The following is a 17490-nucleotide window of genomic DNA, read 5'->3' on the forward strand; positions in this document are numbered from 1 at the left end:
AACAGTATTCTTTGGGCTATTTCATCTTTTGGCCTTTGATTTTTAAAAGAATGAAACAAGATGGGCACAGTGGTACATCCCTGTAATCCCAGCACTGAAGGAGGCTGCCAGCCTTGGCAAATTAGTGACTTGAGGAGACCTTGTCTCAAAGTTAAAAAGGGGCTTGAGATGTAGCTCAGTGTAAAGGCCCTGAGTTCAATCTACAATACCACAAAAAAAGAGAAAAAAATTAAATATAAAGTAGTATCTCTGTTTCATTATGAAGCTTTTAGCATAATTCTTTCCTCTATTCTTTAGTAAGCTTCAGAGGGATATATAAAAAGATAGGTGGATGCACTATGTGGGCTATGTCTCTATCATTCTTCATATCCTAACTTGTATGTCTTGTCATTGTACCTGGAGAGTTATTGCAGCATGTCTGAGTTGTTCAAATTTGGTGTATTTTCCAAAGAGCCTGCTTATACAACTCTTGGAAATTGAATTCCTAAAATGTTATTAATAGAATAAAAGAATTCTATATCCCTGGGAACTTGAACCATACTGTATCAATTTGCCTAGATGATTTGTGTAAAAAGTACACTTCTGGTATCTGTGCATGGTGGTGGACACCTATAATCACAGCTACTTGGGAGGCTAAGGCAGTAGGATTACAAATTTCAGGCCAGCCTGGGTAACTTAAGGAGACCCTTTCTGAAGAAAAATCTACAGGGCTAGGGATAAACTCAGAGAGTAGTAGCTATAGCTTCTGTCCCCAGTACTGCAAAGAAAAAAATATGGTTATGGTGACCACTTGCTTTTCTTCTGGGAAGTCTGAATATTTGGTGAGTTCCCTCATAAAAGCCCTAGGCTCTTAGACCCAAAAGAGCTTTCCTATCAAGTAACACTTGACATATGTTGTAGCAGTTAGTTGTGGGAGGATTGATTGTGCCCTATGTATGATTGACTTCTTAGATGCTGATGCCTGGTGTTCATTCTCCAGAATCTACCCAGTGCCCCTGTCCTTAATCCTGCTCTATACCCTTTCAGTGTTATAAACCTAGCTGTGAGGATAACAACTTCTGATTCTTATAAGTCCTTCTAGTGAATCATCAGACTTAGGAATGAGTACTCATGGGGTGCACAAATGTACCATGGGTACTCTTAGTCTGTTTAGGCTGCTATAACATGCCACCATAGACTGTGTGGTTCAAAGAACAAACATGTATTTCTCATGGTTCTAGAAGATAGGAAGTCAGGGATAAAGGCACTGGCAGATTTGGTGCATGTCACCTGATTCATAAATGTCCATCTTTCCACTGTGTCCTCACATGGAAGATGGGGCAGGAATGCTTGGTTCCTTTTAAAAAGACAATAATTCCATTTATTAGGGTTCTAAACCTTTTTGACTGATTATCTTCCAATAACCCCACCTTCCAATACTATAGGAGGTTAGGATTTCAACACATGAATTTGGATGAGACATAAACATTCAGTCCTTTGTAGACACTCATATTTTTAGTAAATTTAGAGTACCTCAGAGCTAGGTAGTCAACAGTAAAGAAGAAAAAAAGTTTTGATATGGATTGCCAAGTATGGTGGCACACACCTGTGATCCCAGTACTCTGGGAAGCTGAGGCAAGAAGATCCCAAGCCACTTAGCCCTTTTGGGTTTTTTGTTTGTTTTGGTTTTGGTTTTTTGAGACAGGGTCTCACTGTGTAGTTTAAGCTGGTCTTGAACTTACTATGTGGCCCAGACTGGCCTCAAACTCACAACGATTCTTCTGCCTCAGCCTCCCCAGTGCTGGGATTACAGGCATGCACCACCATGCCTGGCAACTTAGTCCTTTTGAAAAGGTCATTGTGTAGGTCCTGGGTTCAGTCACCAGTACCACACACAAAAGAAAAAAAGGAAGGATTATTAGGCACCTGTCAGGGTATTTGCAGTTTGCAAAATTTTTTCAACAGACTCAAAAAACCACAGCTGAGCAGGATTATAATCTTGTAATAGAAATGACATTATTAATGCAGTTTTAGACAGTAAGAATTATTGAACTCATACTTCATTTTATTCTTTACTTTGAAAGCCTTGTAATTTTTTCCAAAAACAATATATTCTCATATCATGGGTGATTTTAGAGCTAATAATCTAGTTTTTACACTTTTAAGTAAAGAGAAGATTTCAGATATATTAAATATCTTCATTAACTACATAAGAATAGGTAGCTGCCATATGACAGCCCCTGGTGCTTTTATGTGCATTATTTTGTTTCATCTTTACAGCCACCTGTAAAGCAGGTGCATAATTGTTTCCATTTCATACATGAGAAAACAGAGTAAGTAACTTGCACACTATCACATTCTTAAAAAAAATAGCAGAGCCAAAAATTTATTTAGGCCCCAAGATTTTGCCACAGACTCACATCCCACAGACATTAGATCTAAAGGCAGAAATTATAGATAGGTCTGCATCACTTGTGAAATTTCCTCATTACCAAATGCTAAAGTAGGCTTGTCAAAAAGCTCAGCACAGACATTTTCTCCACCCTGGGAACAAATCACTATTTCTTTGGTTAAAAACCCTATTATCTTAACAATGTACTGTATCATCATCGTCATCCTTAGCACATTACAAGCATATATATGCATGAGAGAAATGTATAAGGCTTGAGTCTAATTTAAGGAATGGTAGATTAATGTCTCCCATCTCAGAGCTTTGAACTAGTTAAATTATGCCTGCTGTGCCCGTCAGTCTCTCACATCTGCTTCACTGTTTATTTAACAAATATTTATTAAGCCCAATATATGCCCAAGACTTTAGGTATGGGAGACACAGAAGTGAGCTGAGCAAAGTTTGTACCCTCTGGAATTTGTATTGTGGTGGAAAGAGAGTAAAACTGACTGACTAATGTCTGAATGTATATGTATGCCAGCTGGTAGTATATACAGCAGGAAGAAAGTACAGGTGGATATTCAAAACTTAAGTGAAGAGGTTATTACTGGTTTTTTTTATGAGGTAGTCCAAGAAGACTTCTTCAAAGGTGGTAAGGAAGTCATGTGGCTGTCTAGGAGAGAAAGTTCTGGCCAGAGGGAAGAAAAAGTAGGTAGAGTGATGAACATAACATTCATACCAAGGGTGTTCAGAGAACAGCAAGGTCAGTGTGGTTGGAGCACAGTAAACAAGAGGAAAAGAAGTAGATGAAGTTGTAACAATAGAATGCAAACCAGATCCTGTAAGCCCTTGAGTAAGTCAGAGAAGATTCTGGAGTGTTGTAGAAAGCCACTGGAAAATTTAAGCATGAGAGCTGCAGTATTTTTAAGATCTTTCTGGTAGCCATGGGAAGAATTGGCTGTAGGAGGGGTAAATAACAGAGAGAAGATAAGGAGCCTGTTGTAAGAATCCACATGAGTGTCTTTAGGCAAGTATGGATGGTAGCAGTGGTTGGAGATGATAAATGGTTATAAGTATTTTGTGCAGAAATCACTGGTAAGTTTTATTAATGGATTAATGGGTTGAGTGTAGGATGTGAGAGAAAGAGAAGATTTACAAGTAACCAAGACTTTTTTATCCCAAGCAGCTGTAAAAATGAATCATGGGCTGGGGATTTAGCTCGGTGTCACCGTGCCTGCCTCACAAGCGCTAGGTCATGAGTTTGATCTCCAGTACAAAAAAAAAAGATTCCTGTATACTGAGATATTTGAAGGCTGGGGAAGGAACAGATTTTCTACCATTATACACACACACACACACACATACACACATACACACACATACAGGGTGTATGGAAGTAATAATTCTGGAATTCAGTTTTGTCCATGTTGATTTGAAATGCTTAATGGACAAGGAGAGATGTCAGAACACATTTAGATGGCTATTAAAGCCATGAAACTGAGTGAAGTATAGGTATAGGTGGAGAAAAAATTTCTGGGAACTGTACTGTAGGAGATTTTCTGTCTTGATATCTTCCGATCTGTTTCTTGGCTGAATTTTCTCTTTCTTTCCCCCTCTCTCTTGAGCATATATTATGTTGATTGTACCTATGATATGATCCAATGCACTACACTTCTAAAATAGTCTGAAAAGGAAACTAAAACAGTAAAACACATTTTACTATATATTGTTTTGAACTTTATAGAGAATTTATTCATCACATGATAGCTGTGCAGTAGTAACTGTGCTCAGTACTTTCTTATATGTTACCTCATTTTGGTTTTTCAGAATGATTGTATCTTATAAAGAAAGTGATGTTCTTGTAGAGCCACACCTTTAGAGAAAACATGTTTTAAATTTACATATAATATTCTTTAAATATAAAATATTTTAATTAATGAAAGCTTACATGTAAAGATTGCAATTAATTATGTATAGTGAAAAAAATGCTATGGATGGTGATAAATTTTTCTTGGGTCCTATTTCCCATTGGTAAAATATAATGGCCTACACTTGAAGAAGGACTAGATCAAGGAGTTCTCAAACAATAGACCAAGAACAATTCTCTTTATACTTCCTTATGCATGCTGCCTAATATTATATCCTCTAACCACATGTGTCTCTTTAAATTTAAACTCATTAAATAAATTAGACAATCAGCTTCTCAGTTGCACCTGTATCATTTGAAATAGTCACTACTTAGGGCTAGTGGATACTATAATGGACAATGTGACTATAGAATATTATCACTATAAAATATTCTATTGGAGAGAAATGCATTGTACAACTCTAATGACAAAAGTTCTATTTTACCAACTTGTGAATCAAATCTAAATAGCAGAAACTATAAAGAATTTACTTTTTCTAAGGATAAAAACATAGTATAAATCATTTTCACAGTATAATTTATTTGAACAGTTTATACTTCAAATTTATAATTAAAAACTTTCACACAACTGGACAGGACTTTTTCTCCATTAGATCCTAAATGATATAATTTTTATGTTGGATGCTTATAGGGTAACAAATACTTTTAAAACTCAAATACTAATGCAATCAGTGCTTTTAAAACATAAAATAAGAGCCAGGTGTAGTGGCACATACCTGTAATCCCAGTTCCTCAGGAGGCTTAGGCAGGATCACAAGTTCTAGGTTACTCTAGGTAATTTAACAAGACCCTATCTCAGAACAAGGTTGTTTTAAGACAGACAGATAGAGAGCTTATCTGCCATGACAGACCCTGAGTTCAATCCCCACTGTAGCAAAAAAATAAAGTAACAGCTGGAGGTTTAGCCTGGTGGTAGCATAAGACCCTGGGTTCAATCCCTAGCATAAAAAAGAATATTTTATTATTATTTATGATAGGAATTGGTTAAAATACTAGTGTTTAAATTATTTACATAATTAAAATTAAGAGCAATTTCAGGTCCCAAGTTATTATTTCTAATATTTTCTACAAACAGAAAAAGGGAATTCATCGCTGTTCAAAATGCAGATTACAATTTTTGACCTGCAAGGAGAAAACAGATCACAAGATACAACATCGTACATTTATAAAGCCTAAAGAACTAGAAGGATTGCCTCCTGGAACAAAAGTAAGTGTTAAGTATGTTGTATTTTAATATTTTTATAATACAAATAAACTCTTGCATCGTTTGATCTATTGAATGTAATCTGAAAAAGTGACTTTTGATTGTTATTAACATTGTAATTTTAGGGCCGGGGATTTAGCTCGGTGGTGCCACCGCCTGCTTTGCAAGCGCAAGGTCCCGAGTTCGATCCTGGGTACCAAAAAAAACAGAACAAAAGACAGTGTAATTTTAGCTTTTATCATTCTTGTTGATGAAAAGAACTTCTAAACATTGGGGTGTGTGTGTGTGTGTGTGTGTGTGTGTGTGTGTGTGTGTGTGTGTGTGTGTGTGTTACAGTACTGGAGATTGATCCGGGACTCATACTGAGCTACATCCTCAGCCTTTTTCTTTTTTTTTTCTTTTTCTTTTTCTTTTTAAAATAATTCTAATTCAGGCGGCGGGGCAGGGCCGTCGTGCGCGGGCCTGCGCGCGGGGCCACGCTGGAGGCGGCGGCGGTGGCGCTGGAGACAGGAGCGCGCAGGAGCTGGAGCACAGTGGTTTGTGCACTGGCCCCCTAGGTGGCTTCGGGTGCCCAGCAATTGAGGCTCCGGAACGCGAGACCCGGGAGGGGGTTAGGGGGACGCCAGGCAGGTGGGGCGTGGAAGTGATGCGTCCTCGCCTCTTCTTCCTCCTCCTCCGGGTCCCAGTCTCTGCCACCTGCTCCTCCCGCCACCGCCGTGGTGCCCCCCCCCCGCGCCCCCTCCCGGGCCGTGGCTGCTTAAGCCAACCAGGGACTCGCCTGCCCGCCGCTCCTCTGGACCTAGAGGATCAAGACATAATGGGAGCATTTTTAGACAAGCCAAAGATGGCACAGCATAATGCCCAAGGGCAGGGTAATGGGTTGTGATTCAGGCTAAGCAGCATGCAAGGTTGGCGAGTGGAAATGGAGAGTGCACACATGGCTGTGATCAGCTGGCCATGTGGACTGGAAACATGGTCATTCTTTGCCGGTGTACCATGGGCGTACTGGTTCTCAGGTTGCCAAATTCTGCTGTGAGCATTTGTCAGATCGCATCACCAACAGCCAGGATGTTACAGGGTCTTCAGGAGCACCTTCTGTCCAAATGGAAAGAATGGCATCAGAACAGGTTTGCTGGAGATTGATGAACACTGACAGCTATGTCAGAAGAAACGTGGTGCGGACAGAAGTGGGGTAACAGCTGTGGGTGTCCTGATTTCTCCCCAACATACTTATTTCATTAACTTTGGAGACTCAAGAGGTTTACTTTGTCGGAAGAGGAACGTTCACTTCTTCACACAAGATCATAGACCGAGTAATCCGCTGGCAAAGGACCGAATTCAGAATGCAGTTGGCTCTGCAATGACTCAGCGTGTGAATGACTCTCTGGCTGTGTCCAGGCCCTTGGGGATTTTGATTACAAATGTGTCCACGGAAAGGTCCTAGAGAGTAGCTTGTCTCACCAGAGCCTTAAGTCCATGATATGGAGAGCTCTGAAGAAGATGTTCAGTTCGTTATTCCTGCACATGATGGTATCTGGGATGTTATGGGAAACGAGGAGCTCTGGGGTTTTGTAAGATCCAGGCTGGAAGTCACTGATGATCTTGAGAAAGTTTGCAATGAAGTAGTTGACACCTATTTGTATAAGGGGAGTCCACACAATGTGAGTGTGATTTTGATCTGTTTGCCTAATACACCCAAAGTATCTCCAGAAGTAGTGAAGAAGGAGGCAGAGTTGGACAGGTACCTGGAATGCAGAGTCGAAGAAATCATAAAGAAGCAGAGCGGGCAAAGGCATCCCAGACTTAGTCCGTGTGATGCACACATGAGCAAGTGAGAACATCCCCAGCCTCCCACCAGGGGGTGAATTGGTCAAAGGCCAAAATATAATTAAAGCCATTTACAATGGACTGAATCCTTACAAAAATGATGACACTGACTCTACAGCAACTGATGATATGTGGTGAAACTACTCATCTAACCATGGGATTTACTTCACCTCCAAAGGAAAGTACAGTCAACTTTGTTGAACCTTGTAACATCCACCCTCAACGTTAAGAAAGGGGATACGATGTGGGTGAGAGTGACTACACCAGAGAACTTCAGCAGTACAACAGCTAGCCCAGAACTGATTTTCTCTTTTTCATAAATTTGAGACTTACATAAACACGATTTCAAACCATAATTCATGTTGTAAATCAGACTCCAGCAATTTTTGTTGTATGATTATTTTTGAAAAGTGTAATTGTCCTTGTACAAAATGCTCATATTTAATTACGGGGATTTAGCTCAGTGGTTCCGCCGCTTGCCTCGCAAGCAGAAGGACCCAAGTTCGATCCCCGGTACCAAAAAAAAAACAAACAAACAAATAAAATCACTGTCAAAGGAAAAAAAAATCTAATTCACTTTACCGTACATTAATTTTGTCTTTGGTTGTCTTTCAATTTTCTACAATTTCCAACTTATACCTGTATTTAATATTGTTTAAATCTGCTAAAGACATTTCCTATATCTAAGGTTTATATATCACATATTTTCGTAAAATATTGACAAAACCAAATAAGCATGCCTTTTTTTTTTTTTGGTAGCAGGGATCGAACTCAGGTCCTTGCGCTTGCGAGGCAGGCAGCGGAACCACTGAGCTAAATCCCCTGCCCAAGCATGCCTTTTTTTAAGTCCATGCTCCTTCTACTGTTTATAAAATCTTATTTAATGATCAGAAACTCTTGGTTGTCACTCTTCAGGTACAACAGTCTTCCTTCTGAACTGCCACTCACTTTTTATATAAGCAGTAGAAAAACCAAAGAAATTATGCTAATCTTAGTTCTTGCCCTTGGCACTATAAAATGTGAACCTTTTTAAAAAATGAAACAAATACATCCAAAGCTCAATACATTCAAATGAGCTGAGTTCCTTGAAGGTAGTCGCCTTGGAAGGCCACAGTTCACTGTCTTAACTACACTGCCACTGCACAAAACACTTTTCAAATTCTTTTGGGGTTGCCCTCAAAGCCAGGTGTGTACTTTCTGCATTACCTCAAAATTAGATTTAATTTTTGGAAACTGTCACGTGGTACCAAATAATGGTAACTAAAAACAAATTTGGCAGTGCTGTTTTTAAAAAACAATGTATAATCAAAAAGTTAAAAATGAAAAATTAGAGACATTTATACCTAAATGGATGCACATTGAGACGATACCCTTAAGTGAAATAAATAGGACACACGTGTAAATACTGAATAGTTTCTCTGGTGTGCGAAACTGAAAGTGTAAATAAGGACTAAAAAGTATAATAGATAATGTGAAATAGGAAGAAAAGGGGCAAAGGGAAAGTGGGAGGGGTAGGGGAAAGGAAAGAAGGGAATGGAATTAATATGAGAAAATGAAAAAATGGAAACAGTCTTTGTAAATAGGGCAGGGGAATGGGGAAAAAATAAGAACCAAGAGAGATTAGGTAAAGGTACAAATTTCCAATGATGAATGTCATTATATTGTATACCTAAAATGTACCAATAAAATTAATTTTTAAAAAGTTAATAGTTTATGTTTCTTAAATTAACTTTGAATGCAGTTCTAAAAGAGCAAACCCATGATGTTTTGAGCAATGGTAGATTGCTGGGATTAGAAAACAACCTTCCAGCACGGTCACTATGCAGGATAACATTCATTTGACTGTCTATGTTCTGGCATATTTGTTTAAAGTGACATTCTGAGAGTTAAACTATTCTTTTAAAAAGGAATACCATTCTTAAAGAATTTTATTCCTTTAATGCATCACTGTCAAAGTAAGTGTTTTATTAGTAGTTCTCCTTTATCAATAAAAACTACTTTAAAAATCTTGAAAACAAGTAATTTATTTGCTTCCAAGCTTTTTAATGATTAACTGAAGGTAAAGTAATTTGAAATTTCTGAGATATTAAAGAATAAAACAACCTCAAATATAATAAAAACATATCAAGAACCAAACTACAATTTCTGAGCTGCACTGTTTATTTTTCTGCTTGAAACCTAAGTGACAGTATGCCGATATAGTCACAGGGTTTCATCTAAACCTTTACTACGTTGCAGACATAGAAATATACAGACACATTTCTTGAGAATTGACATTTTGCAAAATGCATCAGACATTTTCATTTAAACATGAGAAAAGGAAATGTTCAAAAGGGTATTTACCTTGTTTTTGCAGGTTATTTGTGAGAGAATTTCTGCAGTAAAACATGTTTAAATTTAACTAACAGTAGTGTGTGAGTGTATTTAAAATCATGACAAAGTATTCTCTCTGGTCATGTTGCCCATGACAAATTGCTATGATGTTGTTTGTATATTTAGGGCAAGATGTCAATACAGCATAAATCTTACGGTATTTTGAATTTCTTCAGGAGATTAAAGCTGTTTTTCGTGGGATAAATGCAGCAGCAAAACACAAACCAGTTGATCAAAAAAGCACTTCCACATAGCTCCACTAATTTTCAGGACACATCAACCTACAGTAGTTTTGCCATTTCCAGTTCTTTTAAGGGTTACATCTCTGCACTTAAATATATCTATAAGAGCTTGTTCTCCCTTAAGTCAGTTTGCTGACTACAGACTGCTTGAGAGAATTTAGTGTAGTATAACGTGCACTGCCTCTCTTCTGATGATCCAGCTCAAGGAGCTGGTTGACTCGATCATTTTGGCTGTAGATAGTGTTACCCAGTATGCACTGCACCAGCAAGCTTTCCATATCAGCTACATCTATGTTTAACTCCTTAGAAATAAAAGAAATATGTAGGGCTGGGGATTTACCTCAGTGGTTCCGGTGCCTGCCTTGCAAGCACAAGGTCCCAAGTTCAATCCCCAGTACCAAAAAAAAAAAATCAAAGCAAAAGAAATATGTATTCTTCTGTAAGGCTTAGTTAACTTTAGGAACACTTGTGTTCTGATGTTTCATAAAAGCTCTTCAATGTGTTCTCTTATGAAAGGATCATCCATGATGTTGCTGTGATTTGTTTTCAGAATCTTTTCAAATTCAGTGATGTCATTCTGATAGGTACTTACTAAATTTGTTATTGCTAGATTTCCTGGATCATTTTTGAATGACTTGGCCTCTTGTGATTCAAATGGATTTATCCCTGATTTCACTAGCATATTTGCTGAGACTAAGTGTTTTAAACAAGTAGTTTGTCTTGAACTTTCTGATCATCATACTCCTGAAGGCTTGAAAAACCATATGTGCCTTCTCAGATTCACCTTCTCTCAAGTGCATCTTACCACCGCTTTCTCTGTTGACTCACATGATCAGCGGGTGAGGGATAGCAGTCATGATGTGAAGTAACTGTTCATAGAGTGCTTTCAGTTTTGTTATTTTTCTGTGCTGTGTACATTTGAATTTCCAAAGCATATATTTCTAATAACTACCTTTTCCTCAATCAGTCTGGCAGGACTGATGTATGTAACTGACATAGAAATTTTTGAAGCTTTCCATATTCTGTCATTCTGAATATAATTTTCCAAGTTTTCTTTTGTTTGTCTTAAACCATAACCTATCATTCTTAGCATCTTTCAAAGCTTCCAGTGTTGTTTCATAGAATTCCTGCAGTAAATCTGTCTGGCATAAAAAAATCAGAATTCTGTTTAGAAGTGGAGATACAATCAAGAATAGAATTAATGAATTTTTCAGAATACTTTCTTGTGATTATACTCCAAATATAGGTCAAATGTTGTTTATATCTATTCATCATTTCTGGAAAGTTTTTTTTTGTTTTTTTGGTACCAGGGATCGAACTCTGGTCCTTGCACTTGTGAGGCAGGCAGCAGAACCACTGAGCTAAATCCCCGGCCCTCTGGAAAGTTTATAAACTTGAAATTAATCTTTTTTTTGACACATGGTCTTACTATGCAGTCCATGCTAGCTTTGAACTATGTAGCCCAGGATGGCCTTGAACTCACAGCGATCCTCCTCAGCCTCCTGAGTGCTGGGATTACAACCATAAGCCACCATGTCCAGCATCTTGAAATTAATCTTAATCGTTCGTCTCGGTGCTTTAAATCCCCATTCTCCTTTTTCACCTTCAAGTTCTCAAACTTTTGGAAACTGCTTAGAGCTGCTTTTGGGTCATCATCTTTTAACACTTTGGAATTATAATACTTATTTTCCAAATCCACATTTGGCTCGGAGTTACTATCTTAAGAGTATTTCAGGTTGTAGTCCTCTTCATCTCCTTTTTATTTTTGAGACAGGGTCTCGCCAAGTGTCTCAGCTGGCCTTGGACTCATGATTCTCTTGGTTCAACCCTCCCAAAGTGGTGGAATTACAGGGATGCACCACCATACCTCACTATGATGATTGCGTTTTTGAGTTGACATGTGCATTGTTGAAGTGATATTCTTTTGTAGACAGTGTAGCTAGATTGACTGTAGGCTGAGTCAACAGATTATTTTAGTATTTTGTAGACTGCTTTTGAGCTATTCCATTTGGCAATATAAAAATCTTTCAGCTGCTCGACTGAAGTTTTTGAGATCAGGAATCATGTTTAATTTATCTTTGTGTCCTGAGAATATGTCATGGTGCCTTGAATGTTATAGGTCTATTGAAGTTGGTATTGCTGGGTCTACTCTCAGAGAAACAGATTCTCCTGGATAGCCTTGCTGATTTTTAGTGAACAAGCACACATCTGACTATAGATTTCCTTTTCCCTGTTTGCCTTATGTACATGTTTTCTAGGACTTCTTTATCTAAAGTTAGCTCTTGAGTATTTGCTGCAGCAGAGGGATAGATAATCCAAAGTGAAATAATCATATTTGGTTTTGAGTACACACCTTTGAATGTGAGTATATGTTATTTGAATTAACTAAAATAACGTAAAGCAATGTTGTAGGCATGTAAGGCAAGTACCTGAGTTACTTTTCTCATCACTGAAACATAATACCTGACATCCACAACTTAAAGGAGAAGTTTATTTTAGCTCGTAGTTTGTTGAGATTTCAGTCCATAATCAACTGGTTCCAAGGCAGGGCAACATCCAGAGGAACATGGCAGAGGAGAAACAGTTCATGGCATGGCATGCAGGAAGCAGAGCACCATCAAAGAAGAAGCAAGGATGTATATGTACACCCTTTCAGGCCATACTCACAATGACTCACCTCTTGCCACCAGGCTTCACCTCCCAACATCACACCCAGCTATAAACCCATGAATGGACTAATAAGTATCACATACCCATGATCCAGTCACCACCCAAAGACCCCACTGTGAGGTCTTGGGGGGATATCTAGTAGCCATAACAGCAAGAGATGCCATCCACTGTTCTTCTTTGTGGTCCATTTATTCAGTGTTGGGACTAGACATGTAGAATACTAATGTAAGCAGTGCATCCTCTCATATCTTCCTTTATTAGTAATATAGATATGATGAGAATACTTTATTAATGTCTTACAGCATTTAGAATTCAACTTTCATTGTGCTTTTTCATGCATTCTATTTAATCCATGCAGTGATACATTGAGGTAGACAGGGCACATGTTATTCCCTATTATAGATGAGGAGGCTAGATAGGATAAATTTTTTATTATCTCCTGTTAAGGAAATTCTGAGCATCATTAAAATCTGTGTGCTATTTAATGAATTAGTATAACCTCCACCATAAGTTTTGGAAACACAAATCCCGCCTCATAAGTCCATGGAAGGAAAGAGAAGGCCACATTTACTAAAGTTCTGATATTGCAGACCTTTCCAGAGTTATTTCAAAATTTGAGATTTGAAAAAAAATTTATCGGTGCTGGTCATCAAACCTGGGGCCTTGTACATGTTAGACAAGCACTCTACCACTGAGCTATATCCTCAGCCCTTAAATTTTGACCTTTATATTTATGAAAGCTTTTTAGTTATATAAGAGTATTAAATAAAATAGCCATGGAATTATGGTTTTTTGATATTCATACAATTGTACTATCTCTTAATTATCTGTTAATATTTGTTAACATATAACTACTATCAATATAAAACTATAACAGTAAGTATCAAGATAAATTTCATTTAATTGGTATGATCATGTAGAATGAAAGACTTAACTATTGCAGTTTATACTTGCTCTTTTCAAAATAATACTTAAATTTTTGTATTGCCAATGACATAAGAGCTTGAAAATATAATTCATATACCATCCATTTGAAGTGTGTAGTTCAATAGTTGTATTTTAGCATATTCACAAAGTTGCACAAACATCATCATAATCAATTTTAGAACATTTCTATCTCCAAGAAAAACCTCATATTCATTAGCAGTCCCCTCTATATTTCCCCTACACCACTCCATGCAAACTTTAATCTACCTTTGGTCCCTGTGGATTTCCTGTTCTGTATAAATGGAGTCATATAATATATGATCTTTGGGGTAATATCTTTCACTCAGCATTTTTCCTAGATTCATCCACATTGTGGCATGTTTCCATGTCCTCTTTTGGCTGAATAATCCATTGTATGGATATTTCACATTTTATCCATTCATCAGCTAGTGGATATTTGAATGTTTTTCTCTTTTTTGCTATCATGAATAATACTTCCATTAAAAACTCATGGGCTGGGGATTTAGCTCAGTGGTTTCGCTACCTGCTGCGCAAGTGCAAGGACCCGAGTTTGATCCGGTACCAAAAAAAAAAGAGAGAAGGCACAACCAATTTTTTGGGCTGGGGATTTAGCTCAGTGGTTCCACTGCCTGCCTCGCAAGCTGAGGACCTGGGTTCGATCTCCGGTACCAAAAAAAAAAACAACTCATGTACAAGTTTTTGTGTGGACTTATGTTTTCGTTTTTCTTGGGAACCTACCTAGTAGTAGAATTGCTGAATCATGTGGTAACTGTTCTGTTTACTATGTATATCATATTTGAAGAAATGCCTGTCCTTTTTTTGTTTGCTTAAACTTTGGGTACCATATTTAAGAAACTATTGCCTAACCTATGGTCATAAGGATCATCATATCCTAAGAGTTTTACAGTTTTAATTTCTAAAATTTGGTCTTTGATACATTTATATCTAAATATGAAATAGGGGTTTGAATTAATTCGTTTGGGTCTGGATATCAGTTTTTCTAGCACTATTTGTTGGTAAGACTATTCTCCCACCCACCCAAAGAATTGTTTTGGCACCCTTGTCAAAAACCAATTAATCATAAATGTGAGGACTTGCAGGTGATACTTTTTTTTTTTTTGGTACCGGGAATCGAACTCGGGACCTTGCGGTTACAAGGCAGGCGGTAGAACCACTGAGCTAAATCCCTGGCCCTGCAAGTGATATTTTTAATGTGACTATGATAATTAATCTTTTAAATGTATGTATTGCTATTTTTATAGGTTACTATTCGAGCCTCATTTGGACCACCTCAGTCAAAACCATCAAGTACAACTTCCAGTTCTGTTCCAGTCTCCTCTTGTCTTCAGGTCTTACCTCCAGAATCTAAAAATACAACTGCCAAAAATCTCACAAAATCTTATGCAAGCAAATCTAAGACAACTAAGCCTCAGGCAACTGGGTCCACTGCAAATAAACCCAATACAAGTAAACCAAGTGGAGGTACAGCTAAATGCAAAGCAAAACTACCTTGCAAACAAAAGAGACAGCGCAACAGAAAAAATAAACTCACCACAGCTTTGAAGAACTTAAGGTGCACTCTCATTCCTGATATACGATACTAATTTAATCTTTAAGATTTTATTTTCATATAATATACCATATCATAAAACCCTCTGGTGCATTTACATGGTAATCACTTATCTGGCATAAAGGCCAAGCAAATGATGAAAAGGTACCTTTTGTATCTGCTTAGCAGGACTTGAGTCTTGTACACTGAGTCTTGTGTTTTGTGCTTTTATCTGGTGATAATTGAATTGGCTAATTTTTTTTATTAATAACTCTTTCCCTCATTATTTTTGTTCTAACAGTATATTCTATCCCCTTTTTTTTGGTCTCCATAAGGTGTCATCGGGGAATTTACAAATGTATTGAATGTCGTTCCAAAATTAAAGATTTTGCAAACCACTTTTCTATATTTATCAACTGTAATTTTTGCAAATACAACACTAACTGTAACAAAGCCTTTGTAAATCACATGATGAGGTAAGTTAAGCATGTGAAATGCCAATCAAAATTACTAGCAACTCAATGGTAGAGTACTTGCTTAGCATGCGCAAGATCTTAGGTTTACTCTCCAGGACTCCCCAACACATGTCATTCAGGAAGTTAAATTTTTTAAAACAGATTTATCTTATTAGAAGTAAGTTAATCTCATCAAGGAGCTAAAAGAATCTAACAAAATGGAACTTCTAGGATATTCCTTGTACTATTTTTCAAAATACTGGGACAAAAATTAGAATTATTAGACTAATGAAATTCAAATAGATTTATTAGGGATATATGTTTTTCTGTGGGAATTGTTTTTTCTTTTAAGTAGTTTTCAAATATGAAATTTTTCATGTTTTCGGTATATTTACCAAATTAATGCGTACAACCACATGTGTTACTCTCTTCAAAATGATCACTTTAAGAATGTCCAGATTTTATCATGATGCTAAGAACATTATTTTTCCTCCTGTTCCCTCTCTTCCTCTCCCTCTCTCCCCCCCATCTGTCTCTTTATTTTCTCTAGCCATCCATCTGTGTTTGCTTTCATTCATTTCAGCGAAATGTGAAATGAGAGACTATAGGGATATGCCAGTCATAAGCTGCTGTTGGAAATTGTTTCATACACTGATTCGGCTCATATTATTTGTGCACCTCCTATGTATTCTGCGCTAAGGAAAGACCTCAGAACCTGTATTACAGCCAGGCGTGGTGGTGCACAGCTATAATTCCAACACTACGGAGGCTGAGGCAGGAAGATCGCAGCGAGTTCAAGGACACCCTGGTCACCAGCCTAAACTACATAGCAAGACCCTCCCTGTCTCAAAGAACCAAAAAATATATAAACCTGTTTTACTTTCACTGGGACTTCATTAGGAGAGGTTTATTTCTTCAAGGTGGATTTTTTTAAATAGCCAAAAAATCTTTAGATATAAATGTAATGAGTTGATAATTCAATTTAAGATAATTCTACTTATTTTCAGTTAGAATTAAGATATAATCAGTAAAAGTAGTTTTCTTGAAGATTATGAGAAGATTGCTATGTTCCTTTCTTGTCATAGTATGCTACCATTGTGAAGGATTTGCCCATATTTTTTGATGACTTCAGTGCCTGACTTTCAAGAGTTTTTTTACCCCTTGATGATCAGCCTGACTTCATGTTACTTAGTATATTTTTGTTCCAGCAGTTCCAATCTACTTCTAACTTACTGTATTCCCTATCTTACCACCATCCCATTTTTACTTTATTACATTCAGTACTTATTTTGAATTCACATTACCACATGTCTTTGAGGATCTTGATCCTCTTTCCATTCCAGCTGCACCATTCAGTCAACTTCATCCTCCCTCAAGGTCATCTGTTTTGAATGCTACTGTGTTTTTGTCCTAGAATTTATTACATCATCAATGATGCTAGTTAGCCTTGCTGTCTTTGAATCTCATCACTTTTTATCTTCTTATGCTCATTTCTAGTGTACCAAACTCTGCTTGAGTCAGTCAGCTCTGAATACATAATCTTTAACTTTAATTTGGTCCTTTTAAAAGATATATCTATTTTAACATGACTTTTTATGGCCTTCAAGTTTTTATTATAGTCTCTCAGTTGTTAACCTTGCTTGTGTATTACTCAGAGGCCATTGTTTCTGTTTTCCCAAAGTGTTTTTTCTGCCTTAGGGTTTTTTTTCCCTTCATCCAGACGTTAACCTTAGAAAACAGATATGTCCCACTTTCATAAAGTTAACCCTGCTCTTCCTCTCCTGCATTTCCTCTGTAACATTATTTAGGTGTTTAGGTCCTTAATTTCATTTCTCTCTCTACCACACTGCTTCTTCCTATAGATGTTTTCAGGTATTTTTGAGGATAAAAATTTGTCTTTGTGTATTTTGCTTGTCTTCCTTTTATA

The 17490-nt window shown here is 37.3% G+C and overlaps 1 protein-coding gene and 2 pseudogenes across 5 annotated transcripts in view; 2 read left to right on the forward strand and 1 right to left on the reverse strand.

The window, feature by feature from the left end:
• Window positions 1-17490, forward strand: part of Znf280c (zinc finger protein 280C) — a 75166-nt gene that overhangs the window by 47727 nt on the left and 9949 nt on the right. For 4 of the 5 annotated variants that reach the window (XM_013077889.3, XM_087199836.1, XM_087199835.1 and 1 more), the window contains exons 13-15: window positions 5371-5502; window positions 14822-15132; window positions 15444-15584. In XM_013077889.3, the coding sequence (XP_012933343.1) occupies window positions 5371-5502; window positions 14822-15132; window positions 15444-15584 (584 nt within the window). The remainder of the gene's footprint in view (window positions 1-5370; window positions 5503-14821; window positions 15133-15443; window positions 15585-17490) is intronic. The other variant, XM_021240555.2, reaches the window with a different exon arrangement.
• On the forward strand, window positions 6004-7627 carry LOC101700122 (protein phosphatase 1A pseudogene; annotated as a pseudogene).
• LOC106010655 (COP9 signalosome complex subunit 2-like) lies at window positions 9938-12698 on the reverse strand (annotated as a pseudogene).

The sequence above is a fragment of the Heterocephalus glaber genome, unplaced genomic scaffold (genome assembly GCF_053883595.1).
Source record: "Heterocephalus glaber isolate CG9 unplaced genomic scaffold, H.glaber_assembly_v1.0 deba00001729, whole genome shotgun sequence".
Taxonomy (NCBI): Eukaryota; Metazoa; Chordata; class Mammalia; order Rodentia; family Bathyergidae; genus Heterocephalus; species Heterocephalus glaber.